Raw genomic sequence first — 20,896 nt, forward strand, 5'->3', positions numbered from 1 at the left:
GCCAGCTTGCTTTTATTTATTTTGGAAATGAAATCATCATGCAAAAGGGTTTTGTCTTAATTAAAATTTCCTGTTGTCCCAAGAGCAGATGTGCGGTGGGTGTGAAAGGAAATTAGTGAATAAGCTGTGGGTAGAACTGTCTTTCCTGGTGAATCCAAGCAGCAATCAGTGAGACTAAACTTAAGGAAGGTTTAAGTTGGTGATGACAACATACTTTCTTTGTTTCAAATAAGCAGAGTGAGGGAACAAAAAGAGAAAAATCCTTTTTTTCCCCCACACATGGCATAAGTTCAAATTAAAACTGGCAATTCAACTCACTTAACTAGCATATTGCCACACTAGAGTTAACTTAAACCTTTCAAGCCAGTCTTTTTGCAGCCAAGACTTCATTTCCAGTTTAGGTAAGTGATTCATAAATACGAACAAAAAGTAAGTAGTCTTTTATTGTAAAACCTGATCACTCCTTAAAAACATAATGCTTCCTCATGCTGGACTGTATAAACACTTATTTATACCAACCTGCAACAGCACATAAAGTGCACATCCACAACAGAAAGTCATTTATTTTTATTTGTCAAAACTTCATATATTGTTCTATATTATAAAACTATTTTAATATATAATTCCAGGAGGTACAATTTTGTCTTAGACATTTTTGAATGTAAACAAATTACTTCCCATTAATCTTTTCTTTTCCACTAGATTTTAAGTCCCAGTTGTTCAATTTGCAGCGATAGTTTCTTGCCATTAGTTTTCTGGTCTACTACATCTCTAAATTGCACTTCCAGGAGAGACTGTTCCCTTTCATGCAGATTGAACACCGCTACTGGTGATAAAATGAGCAAAAAAACATTAGGGAAATGGAAAGCAATGTTGAAGTTGCAACCCATGGCACAGATCATTAAATTATTACATCAACATTCATGATAATGGAAATTTATGGAACAATATTTGTACTGCCTGGCCCGCTAAGCATGTCTGTGCACACCTGTCATTTCTTAATATGAGAGACATGCCTTCGTAACACTGGACCTGCACCGAATCTTTAACTCATATGACGTGGCTTTTAGACATTGCCTTTGAACTCCAGGGATTATGTTGTCACAGCTGAACCTTGATCTGCAAATTCCAAAAATAAGAATCACAGAACTGCAGATGCTGGAGGTGCAAATGGCCAATCACGTTGTCTGATCCCTCTTTCTGATAGAACAAGACTACTAACTTCCAGACTGCTTTGTGTAGTTCACTTTCTTATGTTTGAGGAAATCTTGCAGATTTTTCTGTACTTTTATTTTATTACATCTTTCTCCTCTTTTAAGCGTCTGTTTTCCACTTCCCACATAGACATGGCCCCAAGCTCAGCCCCAAGACGACTTACCCTTACAACCCACAGAGTAAACCTTCCAGTTCGTATGAAGAGGCTGTCTGAGCCTAAACTTGCCAGGAGGAGAGCTCAAGGATGCTCAGGTCAGAAGCTAAGGTCAGCCCTACTACAGATTGTAGGCAGTCTAGGCTTATCTCTTCCTCTAGTACAGTATGGATACTTTGCAGTGTACGAACACCTTGTACCACAGACATCATCTTTGGAGTATGGAGAAACTTTCTCCCTTTTCAAATATTTTGTACTGCTCTGCCTGTTTATCTCCTAGACATCACCAGAGCCCTCTGTGCAATCATCATTATATCTGCAGATATCTTTGTGTGTCATCAAAATGCATTTCCATAGCATTCTGTTGAAACAAACTCCCCCTCACTCTACAAGCTCCGCTATATGGTCTTGTCTGGAGTAGGAGGCCAGAAAAGGGATTTAAAAATTTCTCTGCTGTAAAACAGAAGCAGTTGCCCCACACTCTTAAAAGCACAAGTGTCTACTTAGCAGAATTCTGCTAGATCACTGCAGGTGCTTAATCTGTTTCAAGAGACAAACTCTTGCACAAGTGGTCAACAATCGATGATTCAAATTGCCTGCATGTTTGACTGACAGACACATAGTCCCTATAGTAACCTGACTCTCTTTACAGGCAACAGAGAGCAAGTGACTCATTTGAGTGTTTTAGCTGCTCCTGTCATCTTCATCATAAAGGAGGACAATCTCCTGACCTGCCCATATCAAGTGTAACGGCTTAACACAGGAGGTGGTTGTACAACTCTGTCACCTGCTTCTTTCTTTTCAAGGGCCACGCTTATGTTTTATCCACGTAACAACCAGCACTGCAGACGGGAATAGGCAGCTTCACTTCACTGCTGACTATTTCCTGTAAGGAAAGGAAAAGGAGACTTTTGTCCTTACCGTGTGAGCAGCAGCAGACAAGGGAGTTCTCTGAACAGGAGTTCGTCTGTGGCTGCGATTATCCCACAAGACAATTTGGCCAGAGTATGTTCCACCAACAACCAGGTTTGGGTGAAAGCGGGCAAAACAGACAGACATCACAGAGGACTGGAGTAAAACAGGTAGAGAAGAGGAGAGAGGGGTTATTTTCATCAGTTATGTTCAGTTCTCCTTCTGCTGAAGTTATCAGTTTGAATTTTAGATGTGCATGACCATTATTCACATTCCTTGAACACCAGTAATTCTGCTAAAGCCAATAGGAGCTGATTCTGATCTTAAAATGAGCAATTCCTTTGGTCCCAAGGAAAACATGAACCATAAGATAAGTCTTAGAACAATGCTAAGAACCTCTCCATGACAGTGATGTGAAAGTGCTAAATTTCCTTTTCAATAACAAGGACTTCAAGCAACCCATTATCAATCCAACTAGCCCACTACTTCCCAGAAGGGATACTGCCTCCCGTATCGCTCCTCTAACACTTAACTCTCCAATAATTTCAGATGAGTTTGTGAGAGGTCATTCAAAGTGCACCTCAAGGCGTGCTGCCTTGAGAACAATGCCTGATGAGCAGCGTCTTCTTGGATTGATGACTGAGTTCTCTGCTACAGGAAGGTCTTTTTCTAATAACAGAGGGGCTCACATTTTCCTTTACATAGTTTCAGCAGAAGCAGTTCTTCATCTCTGTAATGACAGCTGGGTTGTGTTTGTACATTTTCTTTAAACTGGGGATGCTGAGGAGCCAGACTGGTGTAACACTTGCTTTGGCCATCTGGGAGGGTACTCCACAGGCCAGCATGGAGATGAGTATCTGCCCGAATTGCCTCCTTCAGGTCTTTTTAAAATACCATAAAACGTCTGAAGTCCTCAAGGGAACAGTCTCCAGAACCTTTAATTGCCAATGAGCTACAGCCAAGACCAACAATCTGTAACTCCTTCAGGTCCTCCATTCTCTTTTCAAGGAATTCTTTCCCATTTTTATCCAATTGATCCTGGATGTTTTCTCTGTTTCATGCAAACTGGAAAGCAAAAGTTACAGTATTTGCATAATTTCCTGAGAATTCACATACTAATAAAGAGAGTTTGCAAACAGAAGCAAATGCCATTTTTTTTCCATGACAGTTTTAGTGATGCTTACAAACCACAGAGTGAGATTTTACTTTCTATGGCAATTGCAGAAAGTTAACTTCTCTGTTAATGGGCACATTCTTAAAATCTCATTTTCCAATCATTTCCAGCCAGCTTTGGTAACAAATCTCTGTTGTAGTTTAATGACTGGACCTTTTGAAATGGTGATACGCCTATACGTGAATCCATTTAATTCAGTGACAAAGGGTTAACTATATTAATATATTTCAGCTGCATAAAAAAATACTGCAGGCATTTAAGTAAACTTTGTTGAACTGAGAATACAGGAGCTGGCAAACTGAACTAGACCCAGTGTCTGCTTAGCTGAGGATTCTGTCTCTGGCAGGGGTGGTTGGAGTTATAAAAACTTTGACGTGGGCAGATGTGTGGTCATCTTGCCTTACTATGCCTTGTCATGATTTCTAGCAGCTAGAGACTGGTTTCAGCTCATACACCAGAGATTTAATAACCTTTCCAATAGGATTGGAATTAATTATGCCAACTCTTGATGTTTATAACTAGCTTAATAAGAATAAAGGAAAATGTGCTGTTTAAATAGCTTTTACTGAATTCATGTGGCTGGCTGATATCCGTTGTTTCAAGCCAGATTTTATTTTTTTCTAATATAACCTAGTAGAAATACATCATACAGCAAGGTATTCAACCCTGTATTTTTGACCCAATAAGGCCAAAAATAATAAAACTGCCAGGATGATGAAATAAGTTGCTACTACCTTTTTCATTCCTATTCTCTCTGAATTTTCAGGGGATTCGTTTGCTATCTCCAATCCCTTTCTCTACTAAAGCTTTTCATACATTTGTCTGATGTTATATAGTCCAATGTCTAGTAACCAGATGATTCATGTATATAATTGTTTATTTCAGCCCTTATCTATCTAAGCACTTAAGAACAGTAATCACACTATGGTCATAAGAATGCTAGTTCCCAAGCATCATTTCCAAAGGATGTATTTTATAGATAAGAAAAAAACACCTTTGAGTAACAGTATTTTGGTACTGCTAAGAGGGATCTAAAACTCAACTACAACGCAGCTGCCATCCGGTTTCCACAGATCCCCCATACGTTATAATTAAAATGACCCTACAGCACATGTTCTACATTTTATCTCTTTGTTTAATGGCTTCATGAGTTGTTTTAATCAACCCTGCTCATTCCTTATAACTAAGCTGACAGATATTCTTACATGAAGTCAAATACCCATATGATTTTAAAATAGTACAGCTACACCGCTCTGTACACCCCACAGCAGCTACAAGGCTCCGTATGTATTTTAAGAAACCCCAATTCAAACAGTCATTCCACAACAAAGTTCTCAGTTTGTCTGCAACAAACTTGGGAGACTCTGAAGCCAGGCGAAGAAGCCAAAAGTGGACAGTATTTTTAAATGCCATGTTTTCATGGTTAGAATGTTTTCGAGTTCAGAAACCCAGAATACAGCTGAATGGTCAGGATGTAAACTGCTAAAGTGTGTTTTTCATAAAGTTCAAAAATAACCTACAGACATGACATGGACTTGAGCCCTCTGCGCTGCTCCTGGTTTTACGTGTCATTCCAAAGTAACTTGCATTCATCAACTGATGAAATAGATGAAATATTCACACTCTTTTAATTCTGTCAGTATTACTTTTCTACCGAGGAAGAACTTCTGTAAAATATTAGAATTTAACAATTTCAGGACTCCACTCCATAGCACTTAATAAAGTGATTATTTTCTTAAAGGAGTTAATGTCAGCACTCAGAAAAGTAAGGGCTGTAAGATCCAGCCCATTCATTTAAGAACTTTAAAAGCATTAATTTCTTAGTCTTAATGGGAGAAAGCAGCAGACAGGTCTCCAGTCTGTCTGAACAGCTTTGTGCACAAGGAGAGCAACAGAAACCATTCCCCGTAAGCCTCTTCTGCCTCCGGGCTGCATCTTGGTTGCAGATTCAAGTAGTCTTGCTCCCTTAAAACAGACTTTTGCCACTGACTTCAAAGAAGCAGGAACCAGCACGTGGTTGGGTTTTAAAACAACTGTGTATCCTTCTTTGTGTTTCTCCTGCATCTTTCTAGGGAAATCTTGCAGCACATTCCAGTAATGACAGTAGTTTTCCCAGTTTTTCCATTGTGTATATTTTACCTGCCCTATGCTCTGTGCACAGAGGACAGAAGCAGCTAGTTTCACAGTATATACTCACAGAACATAGATAAATTTCACGTCAGAAGGAAACTTCCCGGGGAGTTTTGTACCCACAGAGTAAAAGCAGCATGTAGAACAGGGGATGAACATCTTTTCCTAGGCATCACAGAACACCTGTGTCTGCAAGTTGTCAGCACCTTCAGGAGGCAAGCAACCCCCAGTGCTTGGTCACCTGCATTCTTCCAAATTCTCTGTGCCGTGAATCACACTGAGGTTTGAAACTGTGATTTCAGAAACAAAGCAAAACATGGCTCTGCTCTTGTCTTGGCAAAGAGAAAAATAAATGTTGTCCAGCCTTTCAAGACTCCTACAGTTCTGCTGACCTGTGCTCGTGGCAGTCTTGCCCTGTGTGGAAAGAAGTGCTGTAGAGGGGACGGAGTGGTGGCTTTGTTCAGCTGCCATCATCCCCTCCCTCCACGCCAATGCACTCAATTCAAACAGGCCCCAAGCCCTCTTCAAGTGGTTGGCAGAGCTGTTTTTTATTTTAGAAGCTTAATCCAGCCCAGTTTTGGATTAATGATGGCATATCCCTTCAACCACAGATACACATGCTTAGGACAGACACTCATTTAGATTTTCCTTACTGAGAAGCCTGACCTCAGTACCCACATCTGATGTGTGCAAGGCCCCAGAGACTCAGCTGTCTGTGCTCATGTCCATAGATTCAGATGGCACTCTGCCCAGCCACCAGTTGAACAAGTTCACAAAGACCTGGGTGCTAAACAATAATGACTTTAAATAGCCAACAACTACTGCATTCAGCAAGATCTCTTCTGCAGGAAACCACCCCCGTAGGCAGCACTGCCATACTGGTGCCATATGCCTGCACTTGACACCAGATGGATCTCCAAACAATACTTTGTCAGTGGGAAGAAGTGATCAGAGGAGTTCACAGGCATTTCTAGCCTCCAAAATACTAGGTTATACTGCAGCAGGCACTCTGCAAGCTCCAGTGTATATTTTCTAGCTGAGCAAACACATGCAAAAGAAAACTGAGATAATAAATAAATAAAGTCCTTTTTTCTTGTCAGATAAATGGCTGAGAATCAGCGTGGGCAAGCAGAAGTATCAGATCAGAACACAGGTTCCACTTATTGACTTCGCCCTGGCTGCTAAGATACATGGATTTGTACACTGACATAGAGGCTAAGTTCCTTCCAAGCCTCTTGTTTATTGTTAGCGTTAGCAGATATAATTCTGGTTATTGCTGCTTCACACAGATGTCTAACTATAATTAATAGTTATGAGATAGTAAATAAACGGCAGAGTGTGTAACAACAAAAATACATTTTTTTTCCCAATTACGTTTGAAATGGTATCTAAAAAATCATTTCTGTGTATGGAAACATTCAGCAAAAATGTGAGTCCTAAACCATAAAGACCCTAAACCACAAGACATTCTGTATTATTCCCCTATTATTTCCTACTGGACTACAAAGTAGCATCTGAAAGATTTTGTGCAAGAGATTATCTGTGGTACCATACAAAATTTAGCTCCTACTGAAAATAAAATAAAAGCAGTTGACATCCCTCACATATTAGAAAAAAATAAGGAAAACCAAAGAAACACTTCTTGAAACCAAATGTCAAAATCCTGTTTAATTAAAAAAAGGAAGTTTATACTTGGTTATGGTGTGTGTTGACATCTATCCCTTTGATTTACAAGAGTATGGACTGGAAAGAACACATTGCTTTATTCAAGGGAAAGAAAAGAGGGAGGGGGGCCCAGTGTGACAGGAAAGAGTGTAGGCTGTATTAACTTCAGTGCTTGTTAAAACATGAAGGATTAATGGTAGAAAGGGAGGGAAGAATTGTGAATGTCTCCAGCTTAGGATCTTCAAAAATGTTTGGGGATTCTAAGAATGTCTCACCCGACCACATGAAAGCTTCAGAGAGAGATGCAGCCACACGACTGCTCTAAATCCAAAGCTGGTATTGCTCCACTTATGCCATCAAACCGATGGAGCTGAAATGTAGCCACAAATTAAATTTATTTTTATTGAAAAAGTATTAAGTCCTTAAAAAGAGGGAAAAGTGTATGTCAGGAAACACAGCTCCTTCTTAGCTGAGTTAACAGGGTAGGTAAGTCTGATATTTCATCATCTCAGTGCTGACATCTTAGCATTGCAGCAGAGTAAGAGCACTCTGCCCAAGTCTGCAGGAAGGCAGCATCCAGCCTCATGCTTGCCTTGGAGCAGGGCAGAAAGCTGAGCCTTTTACTTTCATCTCCATAACTGCAAGTTCTGACTGTGTCAGTACAAGAATAAAATGATTAGAAGAAAGTCCACAAGCTTCCTTGACAAAAGGGAAACTCTCCTTCAGCTCTTTTGGAAAGTGTATTTGCTAACACTATTTGTTTAGTGGTTTTGTGATGACTCAGAAAAGCAGCGAAAGTGTTTGCTGTATTGAAAATGTAGATAAGCATGACGCTTCTCAAGTGTGATATCAGGAGATTCTGCTTGCATTTATCCATGACTGTAAGCACAGATCAGTTTGGAAATCCTGAATTACTACAGACTACTAAGCCTGAGAACATAGTCCTTGTGGAATATCTTTCTTCATTAGACCGAGGATGAAAGAATTAAACCCAGGAGCAATGACAAGCAATTTCATACCAACAGCACATCAAAATCAAGTTTTCTTTCTACCCAACCGCTTACATGCTAAGTATCCACTGTCCTGCTTATCAAACTGGAGGGTCAAATCCTTAATGTCTGTATGCCTTCCCATTAAATGGAGAAGAAAGCACTTCCCTGGCTTGCCTGTTTCACTTAGATCATGATATTCTGACTCTTAATTATTTTGATGAAATTATTTACAAGCCTTAAGTGAAGGGTCTGTGATTGCTTTGTTCAGAAGAGTTTCTAACAAATTGCTTTCAAAGTCATCCCAACCTAGATAAGGTCTCCAGAATCTACCATATGGTAGTATTGCATGAAAAAATTTTCTTGGCACTCAGGTCTGAAAAGCCATTTGATAAGAAGTAGATCTGACACTAAAGAATGTTCAATTTCTGAAAATCTGGGAGTGGCAGCAGAATTTTCCCATCAGCTATGAGAAATTCTTCAGAAATAAGTAATCCTGTACGTGAGACAAACAGAACAGAAATCTTCATACCGTGGGAAACGCCAAGAGATTTTAAAAATAAAATCTTTGCTGAATTGTAGCATAAAAAATTTTTAGCAATGAAAACTCCTTAATGTTCTGCATACATGTATTGTTACTCACTTGGACTTTTGTTTGATAAAGCATTTCAGACACAGAGTGTGTCCATCTGCTTTCCAGACTGTTGGTGAGATGAAGGTACTTACACGGTGCTAAGTGCCCTGGCAAATCCTCTTGATTCTCCTTTCATTGGGAAGTAAGTTCAATTGCAATTGCCAGTCCTCTCCTCTTTTATCAGTAAACGGCGTATTGGACTAGATGCTGAATATTATTCAGACACTAGAACAGGCTGCTCAGGGAGGTGGTGGAGTCATCATCCCTGGAGGTGTTCAAGAAGTGTGTGGATGTTGCATTGGGGGATGTGGTTTAGTGGGCAATATTGGTGGTACGTGGACAGCTGGACCTGATGATCCTAGAAGTCTTTTCCAACATTAATGATTCCGTGATTCCATGACTAAAGGACTGTTTAACACAGATAGCTACCCTAAATGAAGAATCACAACCAAGCCACAAATTCCACCTTTCTCTAGTGTGACCAACCTCCCATGGAAATGTCAATCACAGAATCACAGAATTGTAGGGGTTGGAAGGTACCTCTAGAGATCATTGAGTCCAACCCCCCTGCCAAAGCAGGTTCCCTACACCAGGTCGCACAGGTAGGTGTCCAGGCGGGTCTTGATTATCTCCAGAGAAGGAGACTCCACAACCCCCCTGGGCAGCCTGTTCCAGTGCTCCGTCACCCTCATCATAAAGAAGTTATTGCGCCCATTCATGAGGCTCCAGTTTCTGGCCATTTCCTAGATGAGGCCTGACCAGGGCAGAGTAGAGGGGGAGGATCACCTCCCTTGCCCTGCTGGCCACGCTCTTTTTAATGCACCCCAGTATGCCATTGGCCTTTTTGCCCATGAGGGCACACTGCTGGCTCATGGTCAACCTGTCATCCACCAGGACACCCAGGTCCCTCTCTGCAGAGCTCCTCTCCAGCAGGTCATCCCCCAACCTGTACTGGTGCATAATGAAATCTGCATGTTAATTTAGTTGGGTTTGGATTTCATCTAGGTTCAGAAAATCAGTAAAGTAAGTTATAATAAACTATCTGCAGTAATCCACAAAGGGGCAATAACTGAAGAGAAACAAAATATTATGCATTTCATTTTCAACACTATTGAAACGCATAATTCTCCATTTCCACCAGAGTCAAATATGCTGAAGGATGTGATTTTTGCAGAATGTTAAAGACAGTTCTATTAAGGCACCAGTAACTGCTGTAGCAAATACTCCTAATGCTATGCACTGCTTTGAAAACTGTATCTTATGCACAGTATGTTGTGTATATATTAAATCTACTGTAAGTACATGCTGATAATGTAATCAGGAAAGAAAACGGATACTTCACGGATTCTTTTTCATTCTCTTTAGAACTCCTTTTGGCAAGCAGGGCAACAGTTGCAACATTCAGTGCCAGAAGGTTCTGAAAAAGGCAGTGTGTTTAGTATAGGACAAGTTTTCAAAAGTCATCTCCATCTGCATAGCCTTAAAGAATGGTTTATATTTCCATGCATTATTATTCATGCATGTGGATGGCAGAATAAAGATGATTAAAAAAAAAAAAAAAAAAAAAAAAAGTCTATTGTAAAAATAGAAAAAAAAAAAAAGGAAAAAAAGGAAGAGTTCAGTTCAGTGTGTTTTGGTCAATATTCATCATCATAACCCTTTGCATTCCTAAAGGCTTTGTAGTGGAATAATAAATACTACAAAATGGAAGAGACGGCTTGAGAAGCACATGGGCCATCATTTGCCTGGCATCCCATTGTCCTGCTGACATGTATGTACCAGAAGGCCCATTTCCAGAAATTCCAGTAGCTAAAAATTAGGTGTCACTGGATAAATGTCAGCTATTCCTGTGCTTTTCTATTAGCATAATCTCAGTGGCATAGATGGCTAAAGTAGATTAGGTTCAGCCCTATGTTGGCATTGTTTTCCCTAAAGAACTTTTTATTTGTTCATCTAACTTCTTCAAGTCCATCCCAATGCCTACCTCTCAGAACAAATAAAGACAGTTTAAACATCTTCCAACATCTGGCCTACTGTAATTTTTATTAAGAGAAAAAAAAGCAATACAAAATGGAAAGGTGTCCCCCAGTCTTCCAGAGGAACAAACTGCATCTTAAATCAGTGACCTTTCATTCAACTATAGCAAAGAAAACTGCTCTTGATGTCTGTCTGTCACCTCATACCTTAACGTATACTGGACTCTCCTCCTCACAGAGAAAGCAAAACAAATGATCACTTGATGACAAGCTCTGGAAATACCGGAGTTGGGCTTTACAAAGCATGCAGAGAAAGAAAATTCCAGCCACAGAGAACAGGAATAGAAACATGAATTGTTCTTGAGCTGTGATGTCAACTTAGTGTTTCTATGGCAGCAGTTCCCCGAACCACGCATTCGATCAATCAAACTACGCTCAGCCAGAGATGAATTAGAAGCTAGCACAAATGCTGCAAGAACAATTATCTACAACTCAGCCCATGAAGCTGGGCATCATAGTCACAGCTGTTTTTAAGAGTTGCAAATTAATCTCAAGTGTAGCTCTCAGTCTGACTGCCCTCCCCACCCTTTATAAAGTACAGGCCATGAGCAAGGCCAGAAGATTGAACATAGCAGACTAAGAAAACTTCGGGGCCCCAACTGAGGAAATAAGTTTGTTTAAGTCCATCTTGTATCAGAAGGATGTTTATTCATGAAATTAATTGTAGACAACACTTCAAATCTCTCATGACTTCAGTGACTCAAGAGCCTACTCATAGCCAAGCAAATTGCTAAGTGCTTTCCTAAGCAGCCTTTCTTGATTAAGGACTTCAGAGAGCCACTGACCTCCCTTCAGGAGGAAGGAAGGAGGCCCTCACATTCAGCTGATCCTAGAAGAATCTCTAGAATTAGAGACAGTCAAGGCCCAGCTGACTTCTGCACAACGTCAATTACACAGAAGTGAAAGAGAGCATAAAACATCAGAGACAGAATCACTTGACTGCAAAGGCTGGAGGGCATCTCTGGAAATTGTCTACTCCAACCGCTTGCTCAGAGCAGGGTCACCTAGTGCAGGTTGCTCAGGCTTTGGGTGAATGGAGACTCTATGACCTCTCCAGGCAATCTATGCCAGTGTTCAGTCGCCCTCACAGTAAAGGAGATTTTTCTTAAAAAAATTTCCTTTATTTTGAGTTGTGCCTTCTGCCTCTTCTTCTGCCATGGGGTACCACTGAGAAGAGCCACCCTCTTTACTCCCCCCATCAGATAGACAAATTAACCAGATCCCAAGCCTTCCTTTCCCCAGGCTGAACAACCCCAGGTCTCTCAGCCTCTCCTTACAGCAGAGATGCTCCAGTCCCTTCTTCATCTTAATGGCCACCTACTGGACTTGCTCCAGTGTGTCCATGTCTCTCTTGCTCTGGGGAGTCCCAAACTGAACAATTACTGGACCCTTCATACCTATTAAAGATGCTACAGGACTTTGACTGAGTAGGTCACTTGATGTTTTTTGTCCAGGATAAAACTCTGAGGTAACTTCAGCAGGAAGTAGTAAGGAAGCAGAGGGACAACAGCATATCTTAAACTACTTGTTCCTAAGCAATTGGCATTTTGTACTCTGTAGTCTGTGTCACTTGGGCAAACTTCTATCAGTACACTGTCAAAATAATTACAGTAATCTCTTCTTATCTTTTTGATTTAATTGTAGCTTCTAGTGAAGACTGACAGGCTATTATGTTTGCCCAAATCCATCACTTTCACTTCTGTATCATTTATAAGTAGTGTCACTACATAATTGGAAATAATTGAAAATTAATTAAACATTGCACATAGATATGAGGATTGAGAGACGGAGAGGCGCAGATAAACAGCTATCTAGTAGAAATGCAGAAAGCCTATATTTAAGAATCAATTCAAGAACAGTTACTTTTGCACTCTTCTAGTCTCATAAAGTATATTACTGTATTGATTCTGATATGAATATAGCTCTGCAGCCATAGAGCATTAGGAAGCAGCTAAGGCCATGCAGAAATACAAGACTACTTCCCATTACACGCCCTATTTGTAATACCACTTTCTCCAAACAAACTTTAGTTTCCTGAAATTTCACATCCCACTTTGCTCACGTGCGAGGTCCTGCTAGCTGACTGAACCATACAATGAGTCACAAGAGTTACTTCACACAGGCACTTGTTACTAAGAAAGATTCACTTTTTATAATCATTACAGCGACAGCAAATATAGCATTATTATGCAGAGTAGTATTTATACAAGAAGAATTGTTACTGGGGCTGGCAGAGACTGCCCTTTTTCTGGTTTCTAGAAGACTCTACCCCACATGAAAAGTCTTCCAAGGATAATATCAGTGTCTCAGGCAGTCAGCACGTGCTTTTACTTTCCCTTTGTGGGAAGCATGGAGTGTTAATCATCATTAAATGAATGTTGCCTGCATACAAAAGATCTTTTCAGGGAACTACTTGTCAGTCACCCAGCCGTGGGGGCAGAGGGCGGAAAGCTTGATTTTAGACCTAAGGCAGAGGACAGTCAAATCCCAGGCTGTAATGATGGATTCGTTGGTTTGTGGGGCCTTTTACAGCACTTTAAAAGAGTAACTGTTTTATATTTTGTGCCAGGTAACACAGAAAGAGGCTTCACTCCTCACACAGAGCTCCCACAGAGACAAAAATCATGAGGTGAAATAATTTTCTTGAATTCAGACCAAATGTACTCTCCATTGCGAGCAGCGTGCGCTGTGAACAGTTGCAGAACCCAAACAGAATAGTCATGCCTACGGCTGTTTATCTATCATTTTCAGTGCCAACAGGGAATTGCATGTTATTTTATATCCCTTATGAAAAAAATTATGTGCAAGGATCCCTATGCTTTCTTACTTATTTCCCATCTGGTCCTACATTTCTTCTGCACTCCAAACCGTTTTAATGCTGGAAGTTTCAGATATAAGAGAAAAACTTTAAAATGTTAATGCTCACATCGACAAAGGAAAGTTATGTTCTTTTTCCCTTCCCTCCTCCCTTTTTCTTAACATAGGCAAGGTCATGTTAAAATGAAACCACGTCAACAGCTATTAGCCTACAAAAAACCTTCAGGAACAACTGTGGGAATTTGGTGATATTTTTTTCCTGTGATTTGGGGATAGTAAGACAAATTTGCACTTTTTATCAACAGAGTTTTGCAAAATCTTAAGTGGGATGAATAATGTAATGTCTTTAGAAGTATCAATAATCTAAGCCATCTGCAAAGGAATGGTTTTTCAAAGGCATCTCTTTCAGGACACTGTGGATTTTGTCACTGCTTGAGGTTTTGGCAAATCATCAATATCACTACAATTTTCTCTTATGAAACACAGTTTTTGACTGAGATATTTTTTTCCTTCCTTAGCTAGCTGAAGTTTAAAAATACTGCGTGTCTAACTCTGCAAACCCAAAGGTTCGGTTTGCTGCAAATTGAATATCACATTTTAGATACCAGTAATTCAGAAAGGTACATAGGTCACTCCAAAAGTAATGCCTCCTATTTGCTTCCATGGAAACTACAACACATTCCACGAGCGCAATAACACTGTTTGATACAGCAAAATCTCAGCCACAATCCGCTATTTTTCAACACGGCCACCACCATCAGCTATCCATTTTCACCAGTGATGAACAAGAGCCTGCATATCACACACATAAAAGTCTATCTGCATTTGTCCTATCAAGAGTGGCCAGCGTGTTCTTTATATTTGGTCTGAAAGGAAGAATGCATGAACTCCAAGAAAAGAAACAGCATATTTAAGTACAGATACATTACAAATCACTGTTTTAAAATATACCAAAAGCGTAATGCTATAGCTAGTAGTGACAGCATGTAATTTAATCATATGACACTCTATTCTCTCCAAACAAAATCCGAGAAGTAGGAACTGCCTAAAATCTTCTATTAAAAAAAAAGTGTAATTTCCTAATTCTTTGATTCATAATTAAAATCTTAGTTTCAAATGAGGAAGATAATGTGTGGTAAGTATTCTGCTAAGCACGGGAACATTCTGTTGCTAGCAGACATTCTATGTATAAACAGTTCTCAGGTAATTCAGAATGTTAATTACTAATCGGGAAATTGCACCCACCTTTTGTATGAGCAGTCATTTCACAGATCGATGAGATACGGCATACAATTATGCTGTTATAATGTACACCTTGGCTTTGATGGGAGTGTTGCTTTTCAGGGTTATGCACAAGATAACAATAGATCAAAGTCATCACAGGAAAAAAACTCAGCTTTGCTAAGGGGTAGGAAAGATAAAGGTGAATTCCAGGCAATGCACACAACTCCGTGCATCAAGTTTGCATCCCTTCTGTCTAAAGACTGATGCTTAGCTTCTCCTCACCTGTACTATGAAAAATATCGTGATTTGGTTTTGTGTGAAAGTAAGTCAGTTTTAGGATAGATTCAAATTAAAAGGCTATGTGGAAAACACAGCACATTTTTTCTTGAGCTGCAGATGCTAGCAGCCACGCTAACAGCTGTGGCATTTTAGCAACAAAGCAGGACAGGGCGTTTGTTACTAGTGATCTCAGGACTGGATATGACAGTGTGGCACCCAAAGCAGAGCGTACATTTACACAATTCCTGCCTTTTTGTGTCCTCCTCCAGTGATGACTCTGAGCTCAGTAGCATGTGAGAAACTGTCTCTTGTCTATCTGGTCCTTCGTCCTCTTTACATCACTGCTGAAGGCAGCTCTCTCCTCTCACCTAGAACCGTGAAAAGCATTTTCCAAAGACTACATTCATCTTCTGGATGAGTGGGTGTAACTTCTACTGACTCACACACAATCTCTCCACAAGTATTGGAGTAATAATCTTAGGCCAAACAATCGTTATTTTTAATCACCATAAGGCTAGAAGCGGTGCAGACACCAATCAGCCCAGGGCAGGAGGAAGAGTCTAAAAACAAAGACTAAGAGGAAAGACCTGGGCTCGTTTACTGAAATCCTCACAGCACAAACCGTGTGCTGTGTCTCTGTGTTCCAATCTGGACAAACACAACAGGACAGGGGGAAAAAAAAAAAAAAAAGGTTTTAAAATAAGAACAAGAATAAATATATCCTTCTGTCACAAGCCATAGTTGAAACTGCTCTTCCCTAGCAGCAGAGTTAGAAATTCCCCCAAATTTAAATGCAAAACTGTGCACCTATGTATCTCCGTGGATTATTACAGTGCGCAAATAACTGCATAAACATGAGTGTAGTACCAACACTGTGTTCTGCAGAACAGGCAAAGAACAGCTCTACTCGGCTCTACAAAGATCATCCTACCAATGGTGCACAAAGGAAAGAAACAGGAATGAAAATAATCTTTGGGTTTATGAAAAAGCCTGATTCCATTTTCCAATGTTTGGATATGTATTACAAAAATTCTCCAGTAAATTTGAGTCGCTGGGCCCCAGAGCTTTTCCAGTATGAAAGTTGCCCCAGCATCTTCACAATCAGGTCCACTTACCAAAGAACTTCATGTTTAGGATCACAAGACAGTTTGGTTATGTAAGACCTCAGGAGATCTCCAGTCCAACCTCATGCTCAAAGCAGGGACAACTGTGAAATCAGACCCAGCTGTTTAGGGCTTCTTCTAGCCTGTCTTGAAATGACAACAGCAGGGGCTGCACAACCTCTTTGGACAGCCTGCTTCAATGCTTCACTGTCCTCACAGGAAAAGTTTTTCCTTAAATGGAATCTGAACCTCTCTTTTATTTCTCATTCTCCTAATATGCACCAAATTTCAGTGGCAATTCATCAAACCTAGCTCTGTGCTAGAGACCCTCTTTGGTGGGGGGGGGACAGACAGACATTTGCAGCCTTCTCAGAGCCATATGTCTGTGAGATCTGAAGCATTTTAAGGACAGACTGCTGGTTTTCTTTGGCTTGCTTGATTCTACTTGGGAAACTCTGGAAAGCTTGAAGGGAGCTTAGGGTCCATCATTTCTTTTGTCTCTGAAGAACTAAATCCTACGTGAAACTTAGCAGGAACAAAATGAAAAAAAAAAAAAACCAAACAAAAACGACACCAATTATCACCAGAAATTGCTTCTTTTTTTCAAGTCTTCCAAGTATACTTTCTTAACAACCAAATTTTTTAATGCTTCTATTACTTCAAAGTTGTGGAGGGACTGACCTCTGTTTTGGCCTCTGGAGAGATGGAAACTCAAGGACAAGAGGAAAAGGAGGGTATTAGTCATACATGCTGTTACTGCAGCCTTCGCCATACATGAGTCTCATGGATTTGGGCACTCAGCACCTTTAGGAGGCAGGCTGCTGGAGCAAAAAGCACATCTGAAGGAATTTATGTTGATTTTGAAAGACCAGACAACAACAAAGGAACCAAATCAGGAAAAAAAAACAACAAAGAAAAAGGGCAACTCCAGCCAATATCTGCCACTAAATACAGCCCTTCACTTACCTCAGTGCATCTAATTCTAAGATACAGATTTCTGACTCCATCCATTCAGTTGAAAAGGGAAAGACCACACTAGCATAAGCAATGAAGAGTGGTCAAACACATAACTTAATGACAGTGTATAGAAGCCACTACAAAAAAGATAGGGGAGAATGAAACATTTTGCGGTGCGGCTGAGTGGCTGATTTCTGTACCCAATCCACCAATATTTTCCAAGCATGGGCAGCTTTTCTTGAAATTAAAATAGAAAACACAAGCCCCATATCCCACAAAATTAAAAAGAAATAAAAAAATAATAATAAAAAAATCCTGACAGTTTAGCAATGAGATGGAACCAGCCAAGCAAATCTGACTGCATGGCATTTTAGGAAAAGGACAGAAATAGCTGCAGCTATTAAAAGTGACATACTGCTGAAATCTTTTTGTGATTATGCTAAAAGTCGATCTGACTTCTTCACAGAACTCATAAATGCTTCCTGCTTCTCCAAATGAAAAAGCTACTTCACATATGCTTTCCTTCCTTAAAAATACACCGAGTGATGTTACTTCTAAGTGTCAGCTTTGTACTTTCCACTGCCTTGTTGAGACATTTTGAAAGAGGAAATTAATATGTGAGGAAATAATCTAGAATAAATCTATGTAGTTGTTTTTTTATTGTTGTTGCTGCTGCTGTCATTACATACGCTGTAAGAAAGCAGAACTTAGCAAAGCTTCCAAACTCAGAGTCCTCCAAATCAGAGACTAACATTGAAAGCAGTTTATTTGCACAACACTAGCATCTAAAGCTGTATTTCTCTACCTTTCCTTTCACGAAGTAACAGATGTTTGAAGCTCACATCCAGATACCTCAGCCAAATTCAATAACCTCACTTCAGCTCCACAAGAAAGGAAACGCTTTGTAACATCCTCAAGTCTCCTAGACCCACTCATTATTTCTTTCCCTTTTGTCTTCCATCCCTGCAGATCAGCTCCAATCTAAAAGCTAGAAAATCTGGTACAAAAACAGTACTGTACCTATGCTTATAGTCTCTGCTAAGAGGGAAGGTACAAAAGACCAGACTTCAAGTAGCCTGTTTAGAGCAAAGGCAGCTGAAGTTCTCATTTACCTCACTCCATCAGAGATGTTGATGCAAAATTTCAGATACTTCTTTAGGTCACTTTGGCTTTGGAAGCTTAAATCAGCCTACCTGGAAACATGAGCAACGTTATGGGCAGAGATGACTGTACTATATAAAAACTGGGCAATCTACTACAGGTAATCCTCCTAATTAATGCAGTGTAAGGTACATTTTTTTCTTGCTGTTGTTCAGGGAAAAGATATGTAAAGGACATGCAAGCATTTTCTAAGAGAGTAAGACTGAGAAATAATACAATGCTCCTCTACCAATCAGTAGTACAGAAATGTTCACATCCAAAGCCAGCCTCATGCACAGCATTAATCAATATAGGATTGAGCTCATGTTGAGCTCAATATCATATCATCAATAACTCCACCATACTATTTTCATTTTTCTCACCCCCATCTAAATGCAGACTAACAGTAGCTGAGAGAAACAGTGTGAACTACTGCTTGAAATTCTCTCACCAAACTGGGGGAGAATCAATGTGATTTCCATGTCTTTGCTGGAATTCATTCCCTCTCTGGATACTGCCAAACCAACCCAACCCAACCAGGGCTGACTCATCCACAGGGCCTCATAAAGTAATTCTGAAAGTCTTGGTTTTTGCCTTTGGAATGCACTGCATTACTCCAAAAGTTTGTGATGCTCCAGCACGGGGGATGAGGACATCCCTGACTTTTCCCTACAAGGAAATTCCTGGTCTGCATGCTACCATATTAAAAACACACTCAATTTATTCCTCAGTACCTAAGGAAAGCATTGGGCATTCATTCCTTTGGCAAATGATATCACCCTTCCACTTTGATTGTGCTTCTGAGACAGTATTTTTTTGCTTGCATCGGAAAACAAATGAACAAAGTGCCAATCCCTCACTCTTCCTTGCTTTCCCATTTCTAGTCTTGTGGTAAAGACATGTATGATGAGCTATAGAGGAAAAAATCTGTGGGACTCCCAGCTAAAATACTGGCAGCACATCACTGGGTAAAAGAGAAATACAAAAATCTGAGCAAGGACAATAACAGAATGAATAGAAGAAAAGAAGTATTCCACAGGAGGAAAAAGTAGAAACCAGTAGGACTGCATTGCTTAGAAAGGATTTGGTAAGATTTTATATGACAATTCACACGACTTAGTGAATAGGATAAACAAGTCCTGTTGGTCATTTTTTTCCCCTCGAAACTGATTAACTAAGACTGAACCCAGTACTTGTAGCACAGCATATTGTAGAGCTATGAAATTTTCTGCCACTTACACTGTATTAATGAGCCAACAATCTAATGTGAGATTAAATTGTGCAAGAATTTCTTAACAGTAACAATTTGTGACAACAGCTGGGATAAACACTTAGCGAATACATCATCCCTCACATTCGAGGATGTTTTGCATATCTATGTCTACTGATGCCACCAGAACACCTGAGGTGAAATTTCTTGCAGAGAAATGGCTTCATAAGCCACTGAAGTCTACGGTTTCAAAGAAGGGTCCTGTGGAAGTTCCTCTACAGTCACATCTGAAATAAGCTTCTAAGTGTTTGTATCTCACTCTTGCGTTCAAAAATTGATAGGTAAAAGATTAGTCACAACCACATACTGTTTAATAAGTCCACATTTTAATAGAAACTCTTTGGGAAAAGTAAATAGAGATCTGCTGGGAAAATATGCTCAAAGTGATGTATGTTTGTCATATCTTGGTAAGCCAGCTGTAACACCAAGGTGTGTTCATCTCTAGCCACTGCGATGGACTGTTATAAGGTCATGTATTGCTGAAGAAAAATAGAGCATGTCTCACAGAAGACCTAAATAAATGACTGAATCAGGGAATGGTTCTTTTTCAAAATGGTAATGTAAATGTTTTGGGGCGTACTAATAATACAGTAGGTTTATACTAACTGAATAACTGAATTCCAGACTTTGAGGTAAGAAAATCTTTTTTCTCATTTTCCATCTCAATCAGTTAGCATGAAGCCTCAACCTGTACAAGAGACAAGTCTCATACTTTTTGCTTCCCTCTTTATATAATGTGGGTCTCCTTGTCCAATGTGAGATTCAGAGGATATTCCACATATCAGAAGCCTAATTAGGATGATTCCAACATGATTCCAACTCCTAACAGATGCATCATGCAAATTATCTGTGGACAGTTTGACCATGAAAATAAATATTTTCCACAAACACAAGAACTGATTTCATTTCACAGGAATATGATTAATCCAGGATGTATGTGAAAGCACAGTACCACATGTGTTTCTCAAAATACACAGGCTTTAAGGCTCCCATACTAAAAAGTGAAGCATGTAACTTAATGGGGGAATTAGACAGAAGCCCACCCAGGCCAAATCTTCAGCAATTACTTCGCCCTACGTATGTTTTTCTAATGGAAAATACAGCCTGTCTCACTGCTTCCAATTTATTGAGTCATACCTCCCCTTGTTTGAGAGTACTGACTTTTAAAACTAGGCACATTTTTAACTAACAGACTAT

General features: G+C 39.9%; 1 protein-coding gene across 19 annotated transcripts in view; it reads right to left on the reverse strand.

The window, feature by feature from the left end:
* The window catches only part of DYNC1I1 (dynein cytoplasmic 1 intermediate chain 1), a 179,681-nt gene that overhangs the window by 47,298 nt on the left and 111,487 nt on the right, over window positions 1-20,896 (reverse strand). For all 19 annotated transcript variants that reach the window (XM_072327812.1, XM_072327809.1, XM_072327807.1 and 16 more), the window contains one exon: window positions 2,291-2,437. In XM_072327812.1, the coding sequence (XP_072183913.1) occupies window positions 2,291-2,437 (147 nt within the window). The remainder of the gene's footprint in view (window positions 1-2,290; window positions 2,438-20,896) is intronic.

This window comes from Excalfactoria chinensis, chromosome 2 (genome assembly GCF_039878825.1).
Source record: "Excalfactoria chinensis isolate bCotChi1 chromosome 2, bCotChi1.hap2, whole genome shotgun sequence".
Classification (NCBI taxonomy): Eukaryota; Metazoa; Chordata; class Aves; order Galliformes; family Phasianidae; genus Excalfactoria; species Excalfactoria chinensis.